Source organism: Piliocolobus tephrosceles, chromosome 18 (assembly GCF_002776525.5).
Source record: "Piliocolobus tephrosceles isolate RC106 chromosome 18, ASM277652v3, whole genome shotgun sequence".
In the NCBI taxonomy this organism is placed as follows: Eukaryota; Metazoa; Chordata; class Mammalia; order Primates; family Cercopithecidae; genus Piliocolobus; species Piliocolobus tephrosceles.
In genome coordinates this window covers 35,683,546-35,703,704 of record NC_045451.1, presented here as the reverse complement: position 1 = coordinate 35,703,704, position 20,159 = coordinate 35,683,546, and the positions used below count along the sequence as shown (strand labels likewise).

The 20,159-nt window shown below is 49.1% G+C and overlaps 1 protein-coding gene across 3 annotated transcripts in view; it reads right to left on the bottom strand.

Annotated features, from left to right (window-relative positions):
* Nucleotides 1-20,159, bottom strand: part of LOXHD1 (lipoxygenase homology domains 1) — a 182,600-nt gene that overhangs the window by 79,104 nt on the left and 83,337 nt on the right. Inside the window, exons 15-21 of one of the 3 annotated variants that reach the window (XM_023207473.1) lie at nucleotides 16,714-16,790; nucleotides 14,826-15,022; nucleotides 11,650-11,842; nucleotides 8,037-8,197; nucleotides 5,068-5,530; nucleotides 4,436-4,590; nucleotides 2,375-2,508 (exon numbers count right to left, since the gene is read on the bottom strand). In XM_023207473.1, coding sequence (XP_023063241.1) covers nucleotides 2,375-2,508; nucleotides 4,436-4,590; nucleotides 5,068-5,530; nucleotides 8,037-8,197; nucleotides 11,650-11,842; nucleotides 14,826-15,022; nucleotides 16,714-16,790 — 1,380 coding nt within the window. Of the gene's footprint in view, nucleotides 1-1,701; nucleotides 1,784-2,374; nucleotides 2,509-2,916; nucleotides 3,071-4,158; nucleotides 4,301-4,435; nucleotides 4,591-5,067; nucleotides 5,531-8,036; nucleotides 8,198-11,649; nucleotides 11,843-14,825; nucleotides 15,023-16,713; nucleotides 16,791-20,159 lie in introns of those variants that run through there. The other 2 variants (XM_023207474.2, XM_023207475.1) reach the window with 2 other exon arrangements.

Here is a 20,159-nt window from a genome sequence, read left to right as displayed (position 1 = left end):
ATTACAATAGATTATAAAGCTATAATCATGTTTAAATTGTTGGGCTAGCCCAGAAATGCCAAATCAGTGGCAGAGAATTACTAACCCTGATGGAGCCTCAAGAAGAAGCCGGGGATGTTCAGTTTGTCCCCAGCCTCACCGTTCTGCGGCATCTTTTCCTTTCCAAGCTTAAATGCCTTGGATTTTCAGAACATCTTAAGAAGTTAGGCTGGCAACATGAAGCCCATTTATCAGTAGAGGAAACAAAAGCCCATAAAGATGGCATGACTTGTCCAGGGTGACCTGACAAGTTTCTGGCAGAGGTCAGACCCCAGGTCAGGACCCTGGCTCCCAGCCACGGGGCTGTCCTATGGCCTTCAGGTGGTGTCACAATTATCTCACAAAAAACCATGACAATGGGCTATCCGTGAGCTGTGGCTCAGTGTTCCCTCGGGCTGGTAGAGTAGGGTGGGGTGGGAGATGGGAGAACCCTGTCACCCCCTGTCCTGCACAGAGGGGAGCCCAACAAGACTATGGGCTGGGAAGTTGATTTAATTCAAGCAAGGTTATTGGCTGGGAAGTTGATTTAATTCAACAAATATTTGTTAATTACTGGGAACTCACTAAATTCTAGGCACTGGCAGGCCCTCAGCAGCCCCAAAACCCACTCAGGATCACTTATGCTTTCTTCTCTGTCCCACCCCACTCATACAAGAGGACTTCTCTCCTTTCTCTTGCCACTGGGCCCCTTACACCCAAGGGGCAACGTGGCCTAATGGAAAACACATCCAATTCAACATGGACAGTCTGGAGTTCTGGTCCTGGCCGTGGCACTGACTGATTCCGGGGCTATGGTTTTACCTCCCTGGGGTGTGGATCTATGGGAAGATAAAACACTCCCTTCCCAACCCAGCTCATGTGGCAGCTGTGAGCCTCCAGCAGGGGTCAGCAAACTATGGCCTTCAAGCCTAATCAGGCCTATGCTGCTTGTGAACATCCATAAGCTATGCATGAATTTACATTTTTAAATGGCTGGAGGAAAAATCTAAGGAAGGATAATATTTTTAGATATGTGAAAATTATATGAATTTCAAATTTCAGTGTCCATAACATTTTATTGGACACTGATATTTGAAATTCATATAATTTTCACATGTCAAAACGACACAGCCATGCCCAATCATTTAGGTATCATCTATGACTGCTTTTGTGTTGCATCAGCAAAGCTGTTGTTCCAGAGCCCAAATGCCTGCAAAACCTAAAATATTTACTATCTGGTCTTTACACAAAATGTTTGCTGACCCCTGGTATACAATATTAAAAGAATGTACTAGAAGTTGCTTTATACTTGGAGAGGCTTGTGGGTGAGCTATGCCTGGGCATGGAGACTGGACCAAGGAGGGTCTGGTAGGGATTAGAAATCCTGTATCTCTGAACAGATGGACCTCAAGAGTTGCTGGTCTGGGAGATCTACCGGACTGTCATCTCACAGAGCAGGTGATACTGAGGGCTGCCAATGAGAGAAGAGGGAGAGAGGCAATGCCCATCCAACCTGCAACACGGGCAAACCTACTCTGGTGGCCATGACAGGCGACACAGACAGCCTACCCTCACCCTCAGATGTCACCCAGCCCACCCTCAGCCTCAGACATCACAGCCAGCCCACCCTCAACCTCATACCCGGCCACCTTCATTCTCAGATGTCACCCAGTCCACCCTCACACTCTGACGTCACAGCCAGCCCACCCTCACCCTCCAGTGTCACAGCCAGCCCACCCTCAGCTTCAGACATCACAGCCAGCCCACCCTCACCCTCATACCTGCCCACCCTCATTCTCAGATGTCACCCAGTCCACCCTCACCCTCTGATGTCACAGCCAGTCCACTCTGACCTTCTAGTGTCACAGCCAGCCCACCCTCACCCTCCGACGTCACCCAGCTCACTCTCAGCCTCAGACATCACCACCAGCCCACGCTCACCTTCATAACCACCCACCTTCATTTTCGGATGTCACCCAGTCCACCCTTACTTTTCAATGTCACAGATAGTCCACCCTCACCCTCCGACGTCACAGCCAATCCACCTCACTCTCCAACGTCACACCCAGCTCACCCACACCCTCAGGCATAACCCAGCTCACCCTCAGCCTCAGACATGACCCCCAGCCCACCCTCACCCTCATACCCACCCACCCTCACTCTCAGGTGTCTCCCAGTCCACCCTTACTTTTGGATGTCACAGCCAATCTACCTCACCCTCAGGTGTCACCCAGCCCACCCTCACCCTCCGCCATCACAGCCAGCCCACCCCCCAGTCTTCTTCCAGGACTACCTCAGACAGGCAGACATGGCCTCCCTCAGAGCAAGACCCCTCCCTGACCCCCGCCCCACTCACGTGATCTCGTTGTTCATGTCAGTAATGTCTATTCTGTCCAGGAACCAGCCTGCTCTGTTGCCTGTGTTGTCGTGGCGAATCCGAATCTTGGTCAGGGCCCCCAGGTCAATGGCATAGATGGTGAAGGTGTCTGTCTGTGAAGGGCCAGGGAACACTCAGTGGGGTAAGACCTACCCCTCCCCACCTGTCCATCAGCTCCACCCTCCCAAGGACCAGGGCAGCCAGGCAGAGGCCAATGGTGAGACCCAAAGCGACTGTGGGGATGATGGAAAATGTCACTTAGTAGTCTGGTGTTTGGCCTGCACGATTATTTCCCTAAATTGTCCCTGCCAGGTGATCTCACTCTCATTATGTCCAGGAAGGTGGAAAGAGGAGAGGAAGAGTGAAGGTGACCTTGAGAAGCAGATGAGAAGATAGGTTGGCTGGATGCCCACATTTGTGGTAGGTGTTTTGTGTGCAGGAGAGGGGGGTGCACTGAAACCCTCTGCTATGTGTGCAGGTGTGTGCATAATCTGCTTCAATCACATATTTGTATTAAGTACCTGCTATGAGCTGGTGCTGTGCAAATCCAAAGTGATTGACAGAAACTGAAGACAGATTTGCCCACTGTTTAGATGTGAAGAGGGCCATGTGGATCACACCGTGTGAATGCACACACTATTCTATGTGCGGTAGGAAGCAGACCACACCAGGACCCTATAAGTAAATGGGGTCTTCTTGGATATAACTTTTTTGAATCTACAGAAAACTTTCAGAAATAGTATGATGAAAGTTCATATACCTTCATTTAGATTCCGCACTTATTTGTAACATTTGCTTTCTCACTCTATGTCATCTCTCTTGCACTCTCTCTCTTGCTCTATGTTTTTCTAAATCATTTGAAAGTAAGTGGTAGATACCATGATTCTTCTTCCCTAAATTCTTCAACCTGGATTTCCTAAGAACAAGGATATTCTCATATAATCACACTAGAATGATCCAATTCAGAAAACTTAACATCAACACAATGCTATTATCTAATATACAGTCCATGTGCAAATTTTATCAGTTGTACCACTTATGTAGTCCTCTATAGAAATTTTTTCCTAATCCAGAAATACGTGGCTAAAATTTTTAGAGGAAAACACTGAAACACAGAAATAAACTACATCCTCAGGTCATGGGGAAGATTCTTTAAAGAAAAAGCAGGGGGCCCCTGAAATAAATCAAGCAATGAGCCCAGAAATATGTTAATTAATTTAGTTCATTTTTAAAAATCTGTGTTAATGAGAGAACTTGGCTTTGGGTAGAGGCAGGAATGGGAAGGGTGAGATAAGAGATAGTTTTCTAGCCAGGGGATATTATAAAATCTTGAAGGACAAAGATGATGGCTTTATTTTTCATGATTTTCCCACTACACCTGGAGGAGTAAGGTATGTGAATTTCTTTTCATGAATTCCCAATGCATTAGGATACAGTTCTGGCTTCTCAGCCTGTCTCTTAAGCCTCTCATGACCCCACCCACCCCATACCCTAAATTGGTCTTATCCAAGCTTATCCACTGGGGCTCAGCACTGACCACAGCTCAGCTAAGAGACGCACTGTCCCAAACTGGCCTTCCCCGTTTCCACCTCCATGTCTTTGCTCATGTGGTTCCACCTTCTGAGAACATCTTCCACTGTCGCCTTTATATGTCTACACCATGCTCAGCTGCCAAGGCCCAGTTTAGGTTGCTCCTTCCCCCCAGTTTTCCCCAAGACACCATCTTGCGGTGAGGACTTCCTCTTGAACCCCCGCATCCCTACCGAGTGCCCCAGCATCTGCCATACAACGCCATTATCTGTTTGTTCCTGTTGGTCAGCTGGCCTGTGGGCTCTATGTGCTGGGGCCCTGCCTGCAATTCTCTCATAACCCCCCACAAAACATCAGTGTTACTGAAGAAGTACTGCCATGAAACCTGGTGGGATGAACAAGTCACACTGCCAGACACAGCAGCCATTGTGCTGGGATGGGCTGCCATGGTAATCTCAGAGGGCACCACACCTACAGCACCCACCCAGGGGCCAGAGACCCTCATCCTACCTGCCCCTGCTCAAATTTGTTGGACTTGTCTGACTTCTTCAGGGGTCGTTCACCTGTGTCCCCATACTCCTCGCCGTAGATAGTCAGGTAGACGTTGGCATCAGTGCCAGCCTTGGGCACATTCCCCGTGATCACCTGGACCTCATAGACGTTTGCTGGAGACACAGAAAGATGCAGCGTGGAGGGCCTCGGGGCCATGGGGTGAATGGACCTGAGGCATAGCCTCTCAGATCCAGCCAGATCCCAGAACAGGAGGGATCTTCAGACGCCTCTACGCTAACCTGGGACTGAAAGTGCCCCCAGTCCCAACCCCAGACTCCTTCACCATGAGGCCAGCAGGCAGCCCTCCTACTTCATGTCCCCCCAGTCCATTGTATTGAGTCATATCAGGGCTCTTCCCAAAGTCATCAATTCCTCCTGAGAACCTTAGGAAAAGTGCCATGCTTATCCCCAAACAGCAGTGTAAATGGTGGCATTTCACACACAGGTCAAGAGAGTTATTTGGGAACCATGATGGGTGCCTACCTATTTGGCCTACATGTGAGGGGGATCTAGGGCCCTGCCCCCAGTGGGCCCCCTTTAGGGGAACTGTCTGACCACTGCCCCCCCCCCCCCCCCCCCCCCCCCCCTACGCTCAGGACCCGGCTTGCCAGCTGGCACCAACTCCACGACAAGTTCGTTGTCCTCCTTGCCCCGGGCCAGCCAGCGGTGGGCTTCGAACTTGTGCTGCTCAATCACCTCCTGCATGCCCGGCCCAAACTCCTCCTCTTCCTCCTCTTCTTCGGTCTCCTCCTCCTCCTCTGATGAGGACTCCTCTGATGAGGACGACTCCTCCTTCTCCCCCTCCTCCTCTTCATCGCTGCCCTTCCTCTTCTTCTTCCTCTGCAGCTTAGCCTTCAGCCGCTCCTTCTTGAGCAGCTGCCGCAGCTTGTCCTTCTCCTTCTTCTTCCGGGCCTCCTCCTCTGGCGTGAGGTCCACCTCCCGCACCACCAGGTGCCGCAGCCACACGGTGTCCACGAACCAGCTGGGCCCGAAGCCCTCGCCTGTGTGCCCGAGGCGGAGCTTGTAGACCTCGCCCACGTCGGCCGCCTCCAGCTGTTCAAAGGGCAGGGCAGTGGCTGTTGTGGCCCCAGCATCCTCCTCCAAGCCCCCATTCCCACCTGCAAAGAGCCAAGCTCAAGGCCTGTTTGCTGAGCTGTAGGATGGAGAGGGCTGGGGCCTCTGTGCTCAGATCCTTCCACCAGCTCCCTCTGTCTGGCCACACCTGTCTTGGTTCCGCTGGGATCAACTGGCCCCATCCCCCAGTCAAGTTTATTTCTTCCAACCTCTGTGGTGGCCAAGCTGGTCTCCCTCTTCTTCTCTCTTAAACATATATGCCTGCATGTATACACACACACACGCGCACGCACACGTGCGACTCATTCCTATGATTTCTATGTCCCTATTATTGCTCATATAGTTTCCTTACTTAGCCAGCCTTTATCCCCTCCTCTACTTGTAGCTAAAATCTATTCATTCAGGTTCCTGTGTTTCATTACTTTTTTTAACTTTGTGCCTCTGTGTTCTCTTTACAAAAATTTTCAGTGTTAACCATATATAACTTTCATAATAAGCAAAAAACAAAAGTACTCTTTTTCAAAAACAAAAATTTCACCTACACCCACAGAGGCCCAAGCTCCTTCCTCCCCCAACCCTGAGCACATGGCCTCAGCCTGACTGCATCTTCCCCAAGAGCACAGAGGGGGTCCAGGGTTTAGCTCTGGTGCCCGTCTGGCCTGGATGCCCTCTTCATCCTCACGAGCTGGTCTCTGCCCTCTTGATTATGAGTTCCTTAAGGGCAGAGACCATCATTTTCAGTCTCTACCAGGATGGGCATAGCACACGACTGGCCCAAAGGGCAGTGATGATGGTGTCATCAACTCTAGATCATGAGGCCTGAGCTGTCCTGAGCCCCAGGCTCTGAGGAAGGACCCACATGGAGGTGGGGTCTGGCCCGTCCCCCGCAGCACTCAGGAGAGGGCTCACATGGGGGTTGTTGCTAGTCAGTGTCCTCCCAGGCTTCCTGATGCTGGTGAGCCCCTGTCTGGGGTTTGACCCTTCTCAAAGCCTGGTCCCACCAGTTCTTCCACTGAGTGCCAGGGCGAACTGAGGCCAAGGCTGTCCCATGAGTTCCACAGTGTCCTACAATTCAAGTCCAGACCTAGATGAGAACTCAGGCCTTCTGGCCCCCTGTTCATGAGTCCACAATGTAGCCAATAAACCACCTTTGCCAGGAAATTACCAATCATGGCAGAGCCCAGGGCCCCTGGGAGAGCGGAATTTATCCTTCTCAGCTATTTAGGGGAAAGGCTCTGGACCTTCTTCAGTGCTTTAGCTCTCCTCTTCAGCATTTCCCAGATTACAGCACCCCTGCAATCAACCTTGCCAAGGAGGCCGGCTTGCTGCACCCCTGGCCTCCCTCACATCTGTCTGCCCAGCCGTGCCTTCATCCACCACCATATCCAGTAAATTGGCGTCCAGAAGACATGCTCTCCTGTTCTATCTCCATAACTGGGCACTCCTTCCCAAGTGCATTCCCTGACGTTGACTCTTGATCATTATAGGGACTGTGAAGCCAGCCAGGCAGCTTTATAAAGCTAGGTTTTAGCTGATGAGGAAGTGAAGGCTCAGAGAGCTAAAATATTTGGGCCTCTGCCTCCTCAGCAGTGTATGAGGGCGTCTGGCTCAATGAGACTCCCTCCAGCTCTGATGTTCCAGACACTATGACCCTGGCCCAGGTCCCAGTTCAGCCAGGACTATCTTCCCTGGGCACTGGGTAAGATTCTTTGCTGAAGGCTAAGGTGCTCCTGGCATGCAGAAACACAGGGCACCCAGCATGAACACGCTGCCTGCACACATACATCTGCACACGCACACACACTGTCATATCTATAACTAAACATTCCTGTTTCCCCTAAGGGGCACCACCCTTGTATCCTCCTCTCTTGCCAACAACATGCCCACATTCTCATCTCTTTTTTCCTTCTATTGAAAGACTTGGAAAGGAAGAACGGAGACCCGGGACACTCAGGAAACAGCCATAAAATTCCAAGTCTCCCAGTGCCCTGGCTGGGAAGCATTTTCTTGATATCAGGCTTGAGAGAACTGTAGACTCAGAGGCCACAGGACCGGGAATGAGTGGAGGAACCACAGCCTTAGTGCCATCTTTTGCCAGATTAGAATTACCTGCCCCCATGGTTCTCAGGGTTGGCAGCATGTTAGTAATCCCTGGAGGAGCTTTTAAAAGTACACTCAGAAAATATATCCCATCCCCAGAGGTTCTGATTTGTCTGGTGTGGGGTGTGCACCAGGCAGCACTTTTTTCTTAAAGCTCCCCAGGTGATTGAAACATGAGGCCAGGGGTGGGAACCACTGATCTAGTCCAATCCCCTCATTTTAGGCCAAAAGCTCAGGTCTGGAGAGAGGAAGCATCTTCCACCCAGCTGGAGGGAGGCAGCCCATTCTCAGGTGAGTATTGACTGAGGAAATTAGTACACCCAGGGAAGCATCTTGGTGTCCACTGGGACTGCTGTTGGCACCCCCGCTCCTCGACCCCACATACCTGGAATGTGTCCTTGGATGCCCGTTCAAAAACTTTTGAGCGGCTCGAGAGGAAGAGCACTTCTGTCTTGCCTTTCTCTCCATAGATCTGCATGTAGACTCGGGCACTGGTGCCTGCGCCACCCACGTCTCCTGTCCAAATCTCAACCTCATAGTGGACCACTGGGTGGGCACATGCAGGAGAAGTGGAACATTTAGTAATAATAACAACAACAATGATAGTAACAAAACAAGCCTTTCCTTAGCCTGTTCCAGGTGCCTGGTGCTTCACAGCCATTCACTTATCTAATCCACTCCTCAGCACCCTGAGTGAGCACAATCATTCCCACTTTTCAGGTAAACAAACTGAGGCTTAGAGGAGAATAGGTGGTGGAAATGCCAAATCTAAGCAATCAGACACACATCCCAGTCATCCTCTGTACCACATGCACCAGGAAGGAGGAGGAGTCACATACCAGCTGGCGATCCCTGCTGTGTGCCTGCCTGCTACGGTTTGCATGTTTGTCTTCTCCAAAACTCATGCTGAAATGTCATTGCCATTGTAACCATATTAAGAGGTGGGACTTTAAGGAATGATTAGGCCCCCCAAAATGTTTATGTTGAAGCACTAACCCCAGGACCTCCAAATGTAACTATATCTGGAGATAAGAGTCTTTAAAGAGGTGACTAGTTTAAAGGAGACCCCCAAGGGCAGGCCCTAATCCAAGCTGATTGGCATCCTTATAAGAAAAGGAAGTTGTGGCACACAGAGAAACACCAGGGATGCAGAGAGACACCAGGGATGCGGAGAGACCAGGTGAGTCCACAGTGATGAGGCAGTCCTAACCTAACACAGTAATGCAGAGAGCAGTGAGCGCAGAGAGAGCAATCCATCAAAAAAGGAGACTCGCTCTAGAAAAAACAACAAGCTCTACGAAAGATGAAAAGCATTTTCATAAGCTAGGTGACTCAGCAGTGAATAATATTGACATACTTATAATAATATAAAAATTGAACACTGATTTAGCTGTTTTGGAGGCTGGAAGGACGGGGAGAGAGAGAGACACAGTGAGAGAAAGTGAGTGAGTGTGTGTGTGTGTGTGTGTGTGTGTGTGTGTGTGTGTGTGTGTATGTGCGCGCGCACACGCACATGAGGGCCCATACGAGTGCCTGTGTATGTTAAAAGAGCTAAATCCTCCTCTTTCATAGTAGGAAGTCAATAGATAATGTCTAAGACTGTAAAATTAAAAAACTGAGGCCAGGCACGGTGGTTCAGGCCTGTAATTCCACTGCTTTGGGAGGCAGAAGGATTGCTTGAGGCCAGGAGTTCAAGATCAGCCTCGGCAACACAACAAGATCCCCATCTATACAAAAATAAAATAAAAATAAAAATAAAAATTGAGGGGTATGGTGGCATGTGCCTGTAGTCCCAGCTATTCAAGAGGCTGAGGCAGGGGAATCGCTTGAGCCCGGGAGTTAAGGGTGCAATGAGTTGTGATTGTGTCACTGCACTCCAGCCTGGGTACCAGAGCAACGTCCTGTCTCTAAAAAATAAATAAGTAAAAATTGATAGGTATATTGTTTAAAAATATGGAGCTAAATTTCAGAGGAAAAATCTAAAGTAAGGTTGTTGCCATTGAAAAAGAGGGGTGGGGTAAGGGGAAGAGGTGGGTAAGGGAACTATTGCTTTTTTACCTTCATCTTTATCGTCTTAATTAATATCTATTCTACTCTGATGGAATTTCAGTATTGATTTATAAAATGAGGGAAGGAGTTGATTCTCATACTGGCAAGTGCCATTACAAAGCATGTGTATATAACAGCCCTAAAGGAACTTGCAGGTTGCTTGGGGAGATTAGACACACATATGAAAAGATATTCAAAGAGTTCTGGGAGCGAGAGAGGTGATTTCATACTGGGGTTCCCTCTCAGGGAAGCTGCTGTGGAAGTGAGCCTTGGGCAGTTGCTTTCAGGGCCAATGTAGAAATGCAGAGGTGAGGCCGGCATGGTGGCTCACGTCTGTAACACTAGCACTTTGGGAGCCCAAGGCAGATGGATCACTAGGGTTCAGGAGTTCAAGACCAGCCTGGATAACATGGTGAAACCCTGTCTCTACTAAAACTACAAAAATTAGCCAGGCGTGGGGACGCACACCTGAGTCCCAGGTACTCAGGAGGCTGAGGCAGGAGAATTGCTTGAATCCGGGAGGAGGTTGCAGTGAGCTGAGATTATGCCACTGCACTCCAGCCTGGGTGACAGAGTAAGGCTCTGTCTCAAAAAAAAAAAAAAAAAAAAAAAAAAAAAAGCAAGAAATGCAGAGGTGAGAAGGGACAGTCTCTGTGCCAGGCTTTGGTCCCACTGTCTTCCTTCTCAGAAATGTCACCATCCTATCCAAAAAGGCCCTTCACCCACACCAGTGCTAACCCTTTATCCTGTTTCATGTTCCTTCTGGTTGTTCACTGGCATTATCCTATTCTTGTCCGTCTCCCCTGTGGAATATAAAGCATTCGAGAGCAAGGGTTTCGTTCGTTTTGCTCACAGCTGCCTCCACAAAGCTCAGAGCAGTGCTGGCCGAGAGAAACCCTCAAGAGACAGTCATTCCTCAGTATCTGCAGGGACTGGTTCCAGAACCCCCAAGCATACCCAAATCTGAGGATGCTCAAGTCCCTCATATAAAATGGCATAGTATTTGCATATAACCTACACACATCCTCCTATATACTTTAAATATCTCTAGGTTACTTATAATGCCTAATACAAGGTAAATGCTATATAAATAGTTGTTATACGGTACTGTTAGGGAATAATGACAAGGAAAAAAGTCTGCATATGTTCAGTACAGATGCAGTTTTTTTCCAAATGTTTTGTTTGTTTTGTTTTGTTTTTTTGTTTATTTTGTTTTTTTGAGCGGAGTCTCGCTCTGTCACCCAGGCTGGAGTGCAGTAGCGCAACCTCAGCTCACTGCAAGCTCCGCCTCCTGGGTTCACATCATTCACCTGCCTCAGCCTCCCAAGTAACTGGGACTACAGGCACCTGTCATCATGCCTGGCTAATTTTTTTGTATTTATTTAGTAGAGACGGGGTTTCAGCGTGTTAGCCAGGATGGTCTCCATCTCCTGACCTTGTGATCTGCCCACCTCGGCCTCCCGAAGTGCTGGGATTACAGGCATGAGCCACCGTGCCCGGCCTCCAAATGTTTTTGATCCTTGGTTGAATCCACCGATGCAGAACCCACAGATGTGGAGGGCTGACTGTGTATTTTTTTTGAGTAAATGAATGAATAAACAGTTTTATCACCTCAGCCAGTCTTCATCGCAGAAGACATGAACTAGGTCTCAAACTCCTACACAGGGTTGAGAGTGTGCATTTCCTAATAAAGTCATTTGCTGCTTTTAGTCCAGAAAAAAGTATTTCATCCTTTGGGTCCTCAGTTTCCTCATCTATAAAATGAGCCCTTCTTTCCTACGAGAACCATGGTACCAGAGGCAGTGAAAGCCCCCATGTTCCTCCCTGCAGGACCGTACCAGCAGCACTTGTCAGCAAGACCCACTTTGCTCCATGGTCCCTTCTCCTTCCCCTCAGCCCCATCCCCCCATGGGAAATAATGGGTGGTCCCACCACAGCCTCCTCCATACATTTCTGGATCTCCACCACCTCGCTGGGATACAGCTCCACCTCCAGACGCCCATCAGCCTGGTTCTTGTCCAGCCAGCGGTTGGCGGGAAAGGTGTACTGCTTGCCTTGACGGGGCACACGGATCTGAACGCTGCCCAGGAACCAGCTGGCATGCATGCCGGTGCTATCGTGCCCAATCACCAGCCGGTTGATCTGAAGGAAACCCGAGTGAGGGTGAGCAAAGAGCCAGTGTGTAGAAACCTCCATGCCCCCATCCCTACCTCCCAAACACCAGCAAAAACAGCACTACTCAACCCAGGTCTCCAGTCCCCAGGAGAGGGAAGATCCATGGAAGAGTTGGGGTCCCATTCCTGCCCCACCATCAGCCAGCTGGGGAGCCAGGGCATCACCTCACCTGCCTGGAGCCACCATTCTCTTCTCCTAACCCCAGCACACCTCCCAGGGCCATGGTGAGAAACAAGAGGGGAGTGGAGGTGACAAGAACTTTGAAAGCTCCACTAGTACTTAATCACATTAGGTCATGGCCACGTGGGAAAGCAAATGTTTAAAATGTTTGCCATCACCTTCCAATCACTGTGTTATTGATTTGGTTTGGTTTTGAACAATACACAGTTGTATATATTTCTGCATTTCTTCAACATGCCCATCCTGAAGGTGACAGAATATCACCCATCCTGAAGGTGACAGACTATGCAGGCAACCTCTCAGCACTCTGTGGTTCTGTAACCAATTCCTCTCACTCTTGGACCCAAGAAACATTTTTCTTTTTCCAATAACACTCTATAATTGCTTTGTGATTTTGCGTTTTAACATCTTTGCCCCCAATGGCAACATAGAGGGGAGTGCAGACGATCATATCACCATCCTTATATGTACTTGGTTTTTCAATGTTTGGATTGCTTTTATGTTTTTTTCTTTTTGAAATGCTGTATACAGAGCAATTTTAACATCAGATGTAATTATCAGATGGCCTTTGAGAACCCTTGCAGCCCTCAGATTTTCTCTGTGATGGTTTGAAGAGGTGACGTTAGCCGTGAGTCTGGTGCCAAAAGGCCAGATTTAGAAAACTGTCCATGCAGGCCTGCTCTCGCTCTTCTGAGTCCTAAGTGCCTCTTTGCAGCTGGTAATGGCAACAATGTCAGAGTTAAGTGCATGCAGCCCAGTCCCATGGAATTGTCAGAAGAAAACCAGCCAAGCTTACAAAGCCTGAGAGCCCTCTGGGTGCATGTCAAGGGACAGGGAAGAGTTTTGTTGTTCTTCTGTGGTGCCAGGACTGTGAAAGTCCCAGGGAGGGATTGGCTGAAAGGGTAAACACAGGGTAGGTGTCTGATATGACTGGATGCTCCCTAAGGGCAGGAACTAGCTCGGTTCTACAACACTTCACACCTGACTTAGACTAATTGTTCAGTAGCATTTACTGAGCACTTAGTATGAGCATGTGGGTATTATTCACATATTTAATGCTAATAACAACCCCATTAGGATCCCATGTTGTTATGAATGAGAAAATGGAGGCAAACAGAGGTTTAATAACTTATACATGGCAGGTAAGTGGAAATGGGTCTCAAATATGCAGTTGGCAGCCAGAGCCCGTGCTCTCAACCTCTTGGCCACACTGCTTATTGAGGGGATTTCAGAAACTCAGGAAGAAGCTTAAATGCCCTCCCACTGCCGCCCTACTCTTCCTAGAGGTCTCATTTACGCGCCAGCTGCTGCCCAAAATCCTTTAGTAAAGGGAACAGCATTTTTACTCTGCAATTATTGATTAAGGTTAAAATGTAAATACATTTTGATAAACAAAAACACTGATTTAAGTTCATTAACCTCAAGGTATAAATGGCTGACATCATATCTTTCCCTTGAGAGAGTTTTGATGGGAGAAGAGATTCCTAGGACCTGAAATAGGGTTGGACTCCCAGAGATGGAAGGGGCAGGAAAGATAAGGTTCCAGGTAGAGGGCATTTTACCATCTCCATTTCCACCAAGCCACACCCTGGGAGCAGCAGGTAGTAATGCAAATCCCAGCTCAGTCATTTCTAGAGATATCCTCAATCCTCAAGTCTACGACTTAGAACTGTGTTTCTCCAGGCGATGTCAAGGAAGATTCTCTCCTTGGCCAAACTCTAGCCAGTCTCCTGAACCGTTTCTCAACTGAGCCTCAATCTTGGCCTATAAAGACTTGAACAAAACACTAACATAGTTTCGAACAGCTCAAGTTCACATCCCTAGGGTGACCCTAATCCCCCTTACTGTGCCTGCCTTAGAAAACTCAAGGCTGTCAAAATAATTTACTGTTGGTTCCAGCCAGCACCTGAGGGTAGGGCTTCTGTCTGCCAGGCTCTTGTAGGACAGGACCCTCATACCATAAAGCATCAGTTAGCAAACCCAGATGGGTTCCACAACCCACATGGGCTGACCTCCCCATTACTGCTTTTTGTGTTTTTCCCCTGACTCTACTGAGCCCCTGATTACCCTCCCCCATTCCCTCATCCTCCCTTTAAAGAGGCTTCCAAACCTCTGCACAAGCCTAAGCTGGGTTCAGTTCACACTGGCCTCTTTTCCTGATTGTGGTGGTAGATTACTGATTAAAGTCTGTCCTTGCTGCTTTACTGTTCAGCTTTCTCTTTGATGAAGTGCTTAGACCTCTTGCAGCAGAGATACCTGGAGCCTTGATCTGGAGGCTCTTGGGTTCCATCTCCCAAGGCAGAATCTCTCAGGTGTGGCCCAAAAGGGCCACTGAAACAAGCTTCCTGGACCCCATTCTGATGCACACTCAAGTTTGAAATTAGGAAGTATTTTTAGCCCCTTTTCTTAGTCCTCCCTTCTCTTTTCCTTCCCTGCATTCAGTGTCTCCTTCTCCAGTGTCTGTGACCCAGGTACATTGGTCCTGGATATGTAGGTAAATAAAATGTTGAGGTAACGCCACTAAAAATACACATTCCACCCCCAGAAAGGCTCTGGAAGCATCACCACTGTTTACATATCTTCAGCTGCTCTAGGTCACAGCTGAAAAACAATATACCTCACTTGTTATTCCCAAGTGGACTTTTTTTCTTCAAAAATGTGTTTACCCCTATGTACATGAGGGTGTGTGTGTCTGTGTGTGGACATATGTGTGAATGTGTGTTGGGGAACGGGTAGGATGATGTCACATGGTCTTGGGAAGGAGACTTACAGTTCCAATGTTCAGGGTCTCGAGGGTGAACTCGTCCACCCGGCCACGTTCAAAGTAGTCTTTGAGGTTGTTGTCCGAGACAAGAAGGACTTGCTTGATGGTGTCAGACTTATCCCCATAGAGCTTGATGTAGACTCTAGAATCCGTGCTGGCCCCAGAGACATCCCCAGTCTTCAAGCTGATGTGATAGCGAAAGTCTGAACAGCCCAAGGCAGAGGGAGGAAGGGAAGGGGTTAGTGCAGGGGGTGACAGGAAGCAGGATGCCTGTATAGGAGGGCAGCATGGAGCTGGAAGCTTGTGGGGAACACAGGCTGGGAATTGAGAATCCAGGCTCCTGCTCTAAGCAGCCCTGCAACTTGGGGCAGGGGTTCTTCCATCTCTGTGAGGCCTCCTCAACCACGAAAGCAGAATTCTAGTAGGTTCTCTCTCTGCTCCAGAAGGTGTAAATGGGCTGAGAGCAGGAAAGTGTGTAAATCACAAGCAAGAACATCACAATGTAAGAGCCTGAAAGGATCTCCCACAATCAACTGATCTAGCTTCTCTGACAGTGGACAAGGAAACTGAGACAAAGGAAGGATCGATCTTTCCAGACATTGTCTAGAGTATTATACACACAGTATTATTGCTAAGGATTCTGACCTCAGTTTCACAGGCAAGGAATCTGAGCCTCAGAAGGTCATGTGTTTGGTGCAAGATGGCAACAGTGAAGAGGTCGCCAGCCAGGAGTGAAACCCTCTTGAAGCCCCCTGCTTTTCACTGGGCCACCACGAGGGTGTCACTCCATTTTATCAGCCAGGAAGATCTGCATTATCTGTCTTCAGGGGTAAAAACACCCGAGGAAAAGGTGAGTCCTGAAATAATACAAGGCAAGACCCCAAGTCCTCCAGGCTTGTCCCTGGGTGTGTGTGTATCTTGGGCAAAGAGGAGGAAGCACTGGAAAGGTGAGTGATGCTCACTCCCAGGCCTGCCACTTACTGCCACCGTAGGGTCCTCCCACTAGGAAGAAGGATTTGGAGAAAGTCAGCTGAGCACACCCTGCCTGGGGTCCAGCCCCGGGGAAGGCCAGACCTGCAGGTCTGGTCTAGATCAGTTCCATTAGTTCCACCCAAGGGCACTTGAGGAAATGGCTTCTGTTCTTGCTGAAAGATGTAGTAGCAGAAACTGGGAAGGAGACCTCTTTCTTATACTATTTTCCATCTAAACCAGGGATGCCCAATCTTTTGGTTTCCCTGGCCACAGTGGAAGAAGAATTGTTTTGGGCCACACACAAAAAAATGTGCTAATACAAATGATAGCTGATGAGTTAAAAAAAATTGCAAAAAAGCTTTATGTTTTAAGGAAGTTTACAAATTTGTGTTGGACCGCATTCGAAGCCATCGTGGGCCACACGTGTGTGGGCTGTGGGTTGGACAAGCTTGATCTAAATGCATTCAGAGGCTCTGACTGAGGAAGCAGGGGGTCAGGAGGTCCTCTCCACATGGTGAAATCGGGGCTTGCTGGAGTGGGAAGGACAGTGACATAGACAGAGATACCCTGGGTACTGGTTCCAGCTCCATCACTGACTACACAACTGGGTTTGCTGGGGTTGTGGAGGGGGAAGAGGGGTCCCCTTACCACAGGCATGGGTCATCTCCTCTCCTGGGTTCCTTCCTGGATCTTAAATTCTGTAACTCTGAGACCACAAATGGGACACTCTGGTTCAAACTCTGCAGTCTAACCTTAGAAAAGGTCAGATATATATATCTTTAGCTGCTGGGTGTCATGGCTCATGCCTCTAATCCCAGCACTTTGGATGGCCAAGGTGGGTGTTTTCTTGAAGGGCTTAGCTGAGGGAAGGCCCCTGTCTCACCAAGGGCACACCCAGCACCTGGTCATCAGGACAACTCACTCTTCAGTGTCGCATTGCTGTCACTGGGTAGCAACTCTCGGACCAGCTGCCCATCGTCCTTATCCTTGTCCAACCACCTGGTGGGCAAATGGGGGGATGTTAGCTCTTCGAGTGGTGCAGGCAATCAAAGCTTCATCCATTCATGCAGAGTCACCAGGGAGGCCTAGAGCTTTGACTTTAGCAAAGTAAAATGATTCTATGGGAGCATCTAGCAAAGCATCCTAGCCTGGAGTGGGAAAGGAAGACTTCCCAGAGGCGGTGGTGTTTGGCTGAGATTGGAAGGAGGGCAGGGAACTCCTTGGGGGAATGGGTGGGGATGATGTCACATGGTCTTTGGAAGGAGACCAGGAGAAAAGGGAAGAGTATCCCAGAGGAAACAACATATCCTGGGATGGAATACAGCCTCCAGGAGTTGAAACAAGATCATGTGGATGGATGCAGTGAGAGCTCGCAGAGGAGGCTGGAGAGGGGACAGGTCACATGATGTAGGGCCTTGGCAATCACTGTCAAAAGTCTGTCCTGAAAGCCATCATTAGCATAGAGATCAAGCATCTCTTTTTCTAAAAGCTTTCCATCCTCACGGCACCATACTGAGGGCTCTGGGGTGGGGAGATGGAAGAGAAGATACGCTAGGATACATAAGACCCAGTCCAGGCTGTCGGCAGCCTCCTTAAGAAGACAGGATAGACCAGCTGAGGCACTGAAGACCAAGACAAGGATAGGTATTGGACCAGAGTAAGTTGAGGGAAATGAGAAGGGCTCAATGATCTGAGTCCTCAGGGATAAATGAGAACTGCCTTCCAGGAGAAGCTGGAGTTGTACCCTGCAGGGCTGCAGATTGATAGCTGTGACTCTTCAACATGTTGGAGTGAGCCACGGTCCCATCTCTCTGCTGGTCATCCACCAGGGAGAAAGGTATGGGGCAATTTACCTGAAAAGCACCTACACACTGGGCACAGAGACTCAGCCTGAGAAATCAATCATGCAAGCATGAGTTTTCTAAGCCCCAGCACTCAGGATGGTTTATGATGGGGCCCATGGCAGTATAGACACCGTTCATTGTTCCCCAGGATATTGAGGAAAACAAGACATTTGCCTCTCAACTAAACCACCTCCCATTTGTCTGTGTCTTGGTGCTGGTCTTTGCAGCCCACTCCATTACCCTACTGAGAGGGAGGCAACTCCTCTGGCTACAGAGCCCATAAAAGCCAAGGCACTAATTCCTCCATAGTCTCCCTGGCATGGAGCTCAGGCCTCCCCAAACGGCAGTACTCTCTGCTAATAGACCACTCCTCTCTCCAAGGCTGACAGAGGCAATGCTGTGGTCGCTCCCAAACCTTCTCTTTCACCCTCCTTCCCAAAACACAAGATCCGACATTCCCAGGAGACCTTGCTGTCAGTTGGCTATTAGCTAACACTAAAATATTCGCCGACAACTAGGCTGTTACTTTTCCCAAAGGCTTTGGTGCTGTGAATCTAGAGCACAAGAAAACCATTGGCCACTCCAAGACATGAGGATACAATGGTGAAATCCTAGGCATTGATGACAGGGGAATTTGGGAACTCAGGGCTTCTAGAGTCCCTGAAATCAACCCGTTAAGAGCCTCCCATTCTGTCTGCCTGGTTGAGGTCACCCTGGCATGGAGATTGCAGAGGAGAAGGTTGTGAAGCAGGCCTGGGCACGCATTCACAGGGAGGGGAAGTGTGGAGAGTCAGCAAGCCCTCAGTCATCTGAAAATTCTACCTGCGCTCCCCTCATTCTCCACCACTTATCCACCCCCAGCCCCTCCCCAGCAGCAAAAGGAAACCATGACTTGTCATTTTGTTTCCACCTAAATACTTTCAGGGTATTAATAGATATTTCCAAATATAGCCAGTTTCTTTCAGCTTCAAACACTGCAGCCCAGTTTCAGAGTGAGATGTTGCTAAAAGGATAAGTCAGTCTGGTGGTGATTTTATTACTCTTTCTCTGAGCTCACAGGCATGTGTGTGTGTGTGTACACACACACATACACACACACCTGATCCTAGCAGAAATTCTGATAAATAGACCTAGTTTGTCCTGCTCTCCAACAGAGTTAAAATAACAGCTCAGGTGAAGAAAGAAGCAGTGTGCATGCTCAGGCTCCAGTTCCTGATTTTTCCAAGTCCCCTGGGTCCTGAGTTGGCAAATGTCATCACTACATGTGTCAGCAAGACATAAGAACCCATTTTCTTAAAAAATGCATGCACTGTTAAGTGTTTGGGGGCAGGGAGGACTCTGGGGTGTTTGAGGCCTCTGCTCCTCTCCCGCCCAGCCATCAGCATCATCGGCATCACTGTGTCTTTAATGGGCCCCTTTCAAAGTGCAATACCCTCAACCTCACCATAAGATACATGCCGGCCAGGAAGGTGCAGAAGACCAGACAAGGGATTGGGTCAAAGTCACAAAGCAGGTGGGCAGCTAGACTTCTGGTTCTGAGCTCCCCCAGCGCCATGTATGTGACAATACAGTGTGCACACACCAACTTCTTCCTCTTCCCCTTTCCGGGCTCCCTCTCCTGGCCTGCCCCAGAGCTCAGCTCCACTGTTTTCTTTATACATGCTCTCCCTAAAGGATCCCCTGCAGTTCCCTAGCTTTAAATTTTAGCTCTATGCTCTCATTCTCTGAATTCATTTCTCAAGGCCCAACTCTATATTGAAAACTGAACACATCCCAACTAGACCTCCAGAGTCCAACCTTGTCCCCACCCCTCAGTTCTCCCTCCCCAGGATCCCCATTTCAGTAAACGACATGGCCTTCAACCCACCTATCAAAGGCAAAAGTCTGGGGCTTTCAGTTCTAGCTCTTTCTCTGTCTCTTATGGGGAAGGCCCATGAACTGTCCCTCCAGGGTCCTCTCTGGTGTACAATAAGCCCCTTCTCACCACCTTCACTGCCACCACTAAGGGCCAAGCTGCCATGTGATGAAGTGAATTGTGTCCCCCCACCCCACCCTACCCCATTCATACATTTAAGTCCTAACCTCCAGTACCTCAGAATGTGACCTTATTTGGAAACAGGGTCATTGCAAACGTAACCAAATTAAAATAAGGTAATTAGGGTGACTCCTCATCTAATCTGTCTGGTATCCTCATGAAAAGGGAAAATTTGGACATAGATACATAGAGAGGAAGATGCTGTGAAGAGGCACAGAGAGAAGTTGGCCAATCACAAGCCAGGGAACTCCCGCGGCTGCCATGGGCGAGGACAGAGGGCCGGGTCAGATCCTTCCCTAGCGCCTTCAGAGGGGTGCAGCCTGGCTGACACCTTGATTTTGGACTTCTGACCTCCGAAACTGTGAGACTTTATGTTTCTGCCATTTAAGCCACCCAGTCTGTGTGCTTTGTTACAGCCCTGGAACATGAACACATGCCGTCATCAACTCCCCAAACCCTCCTACTGGTCTCCCCTCCTCCTCCCTGGGC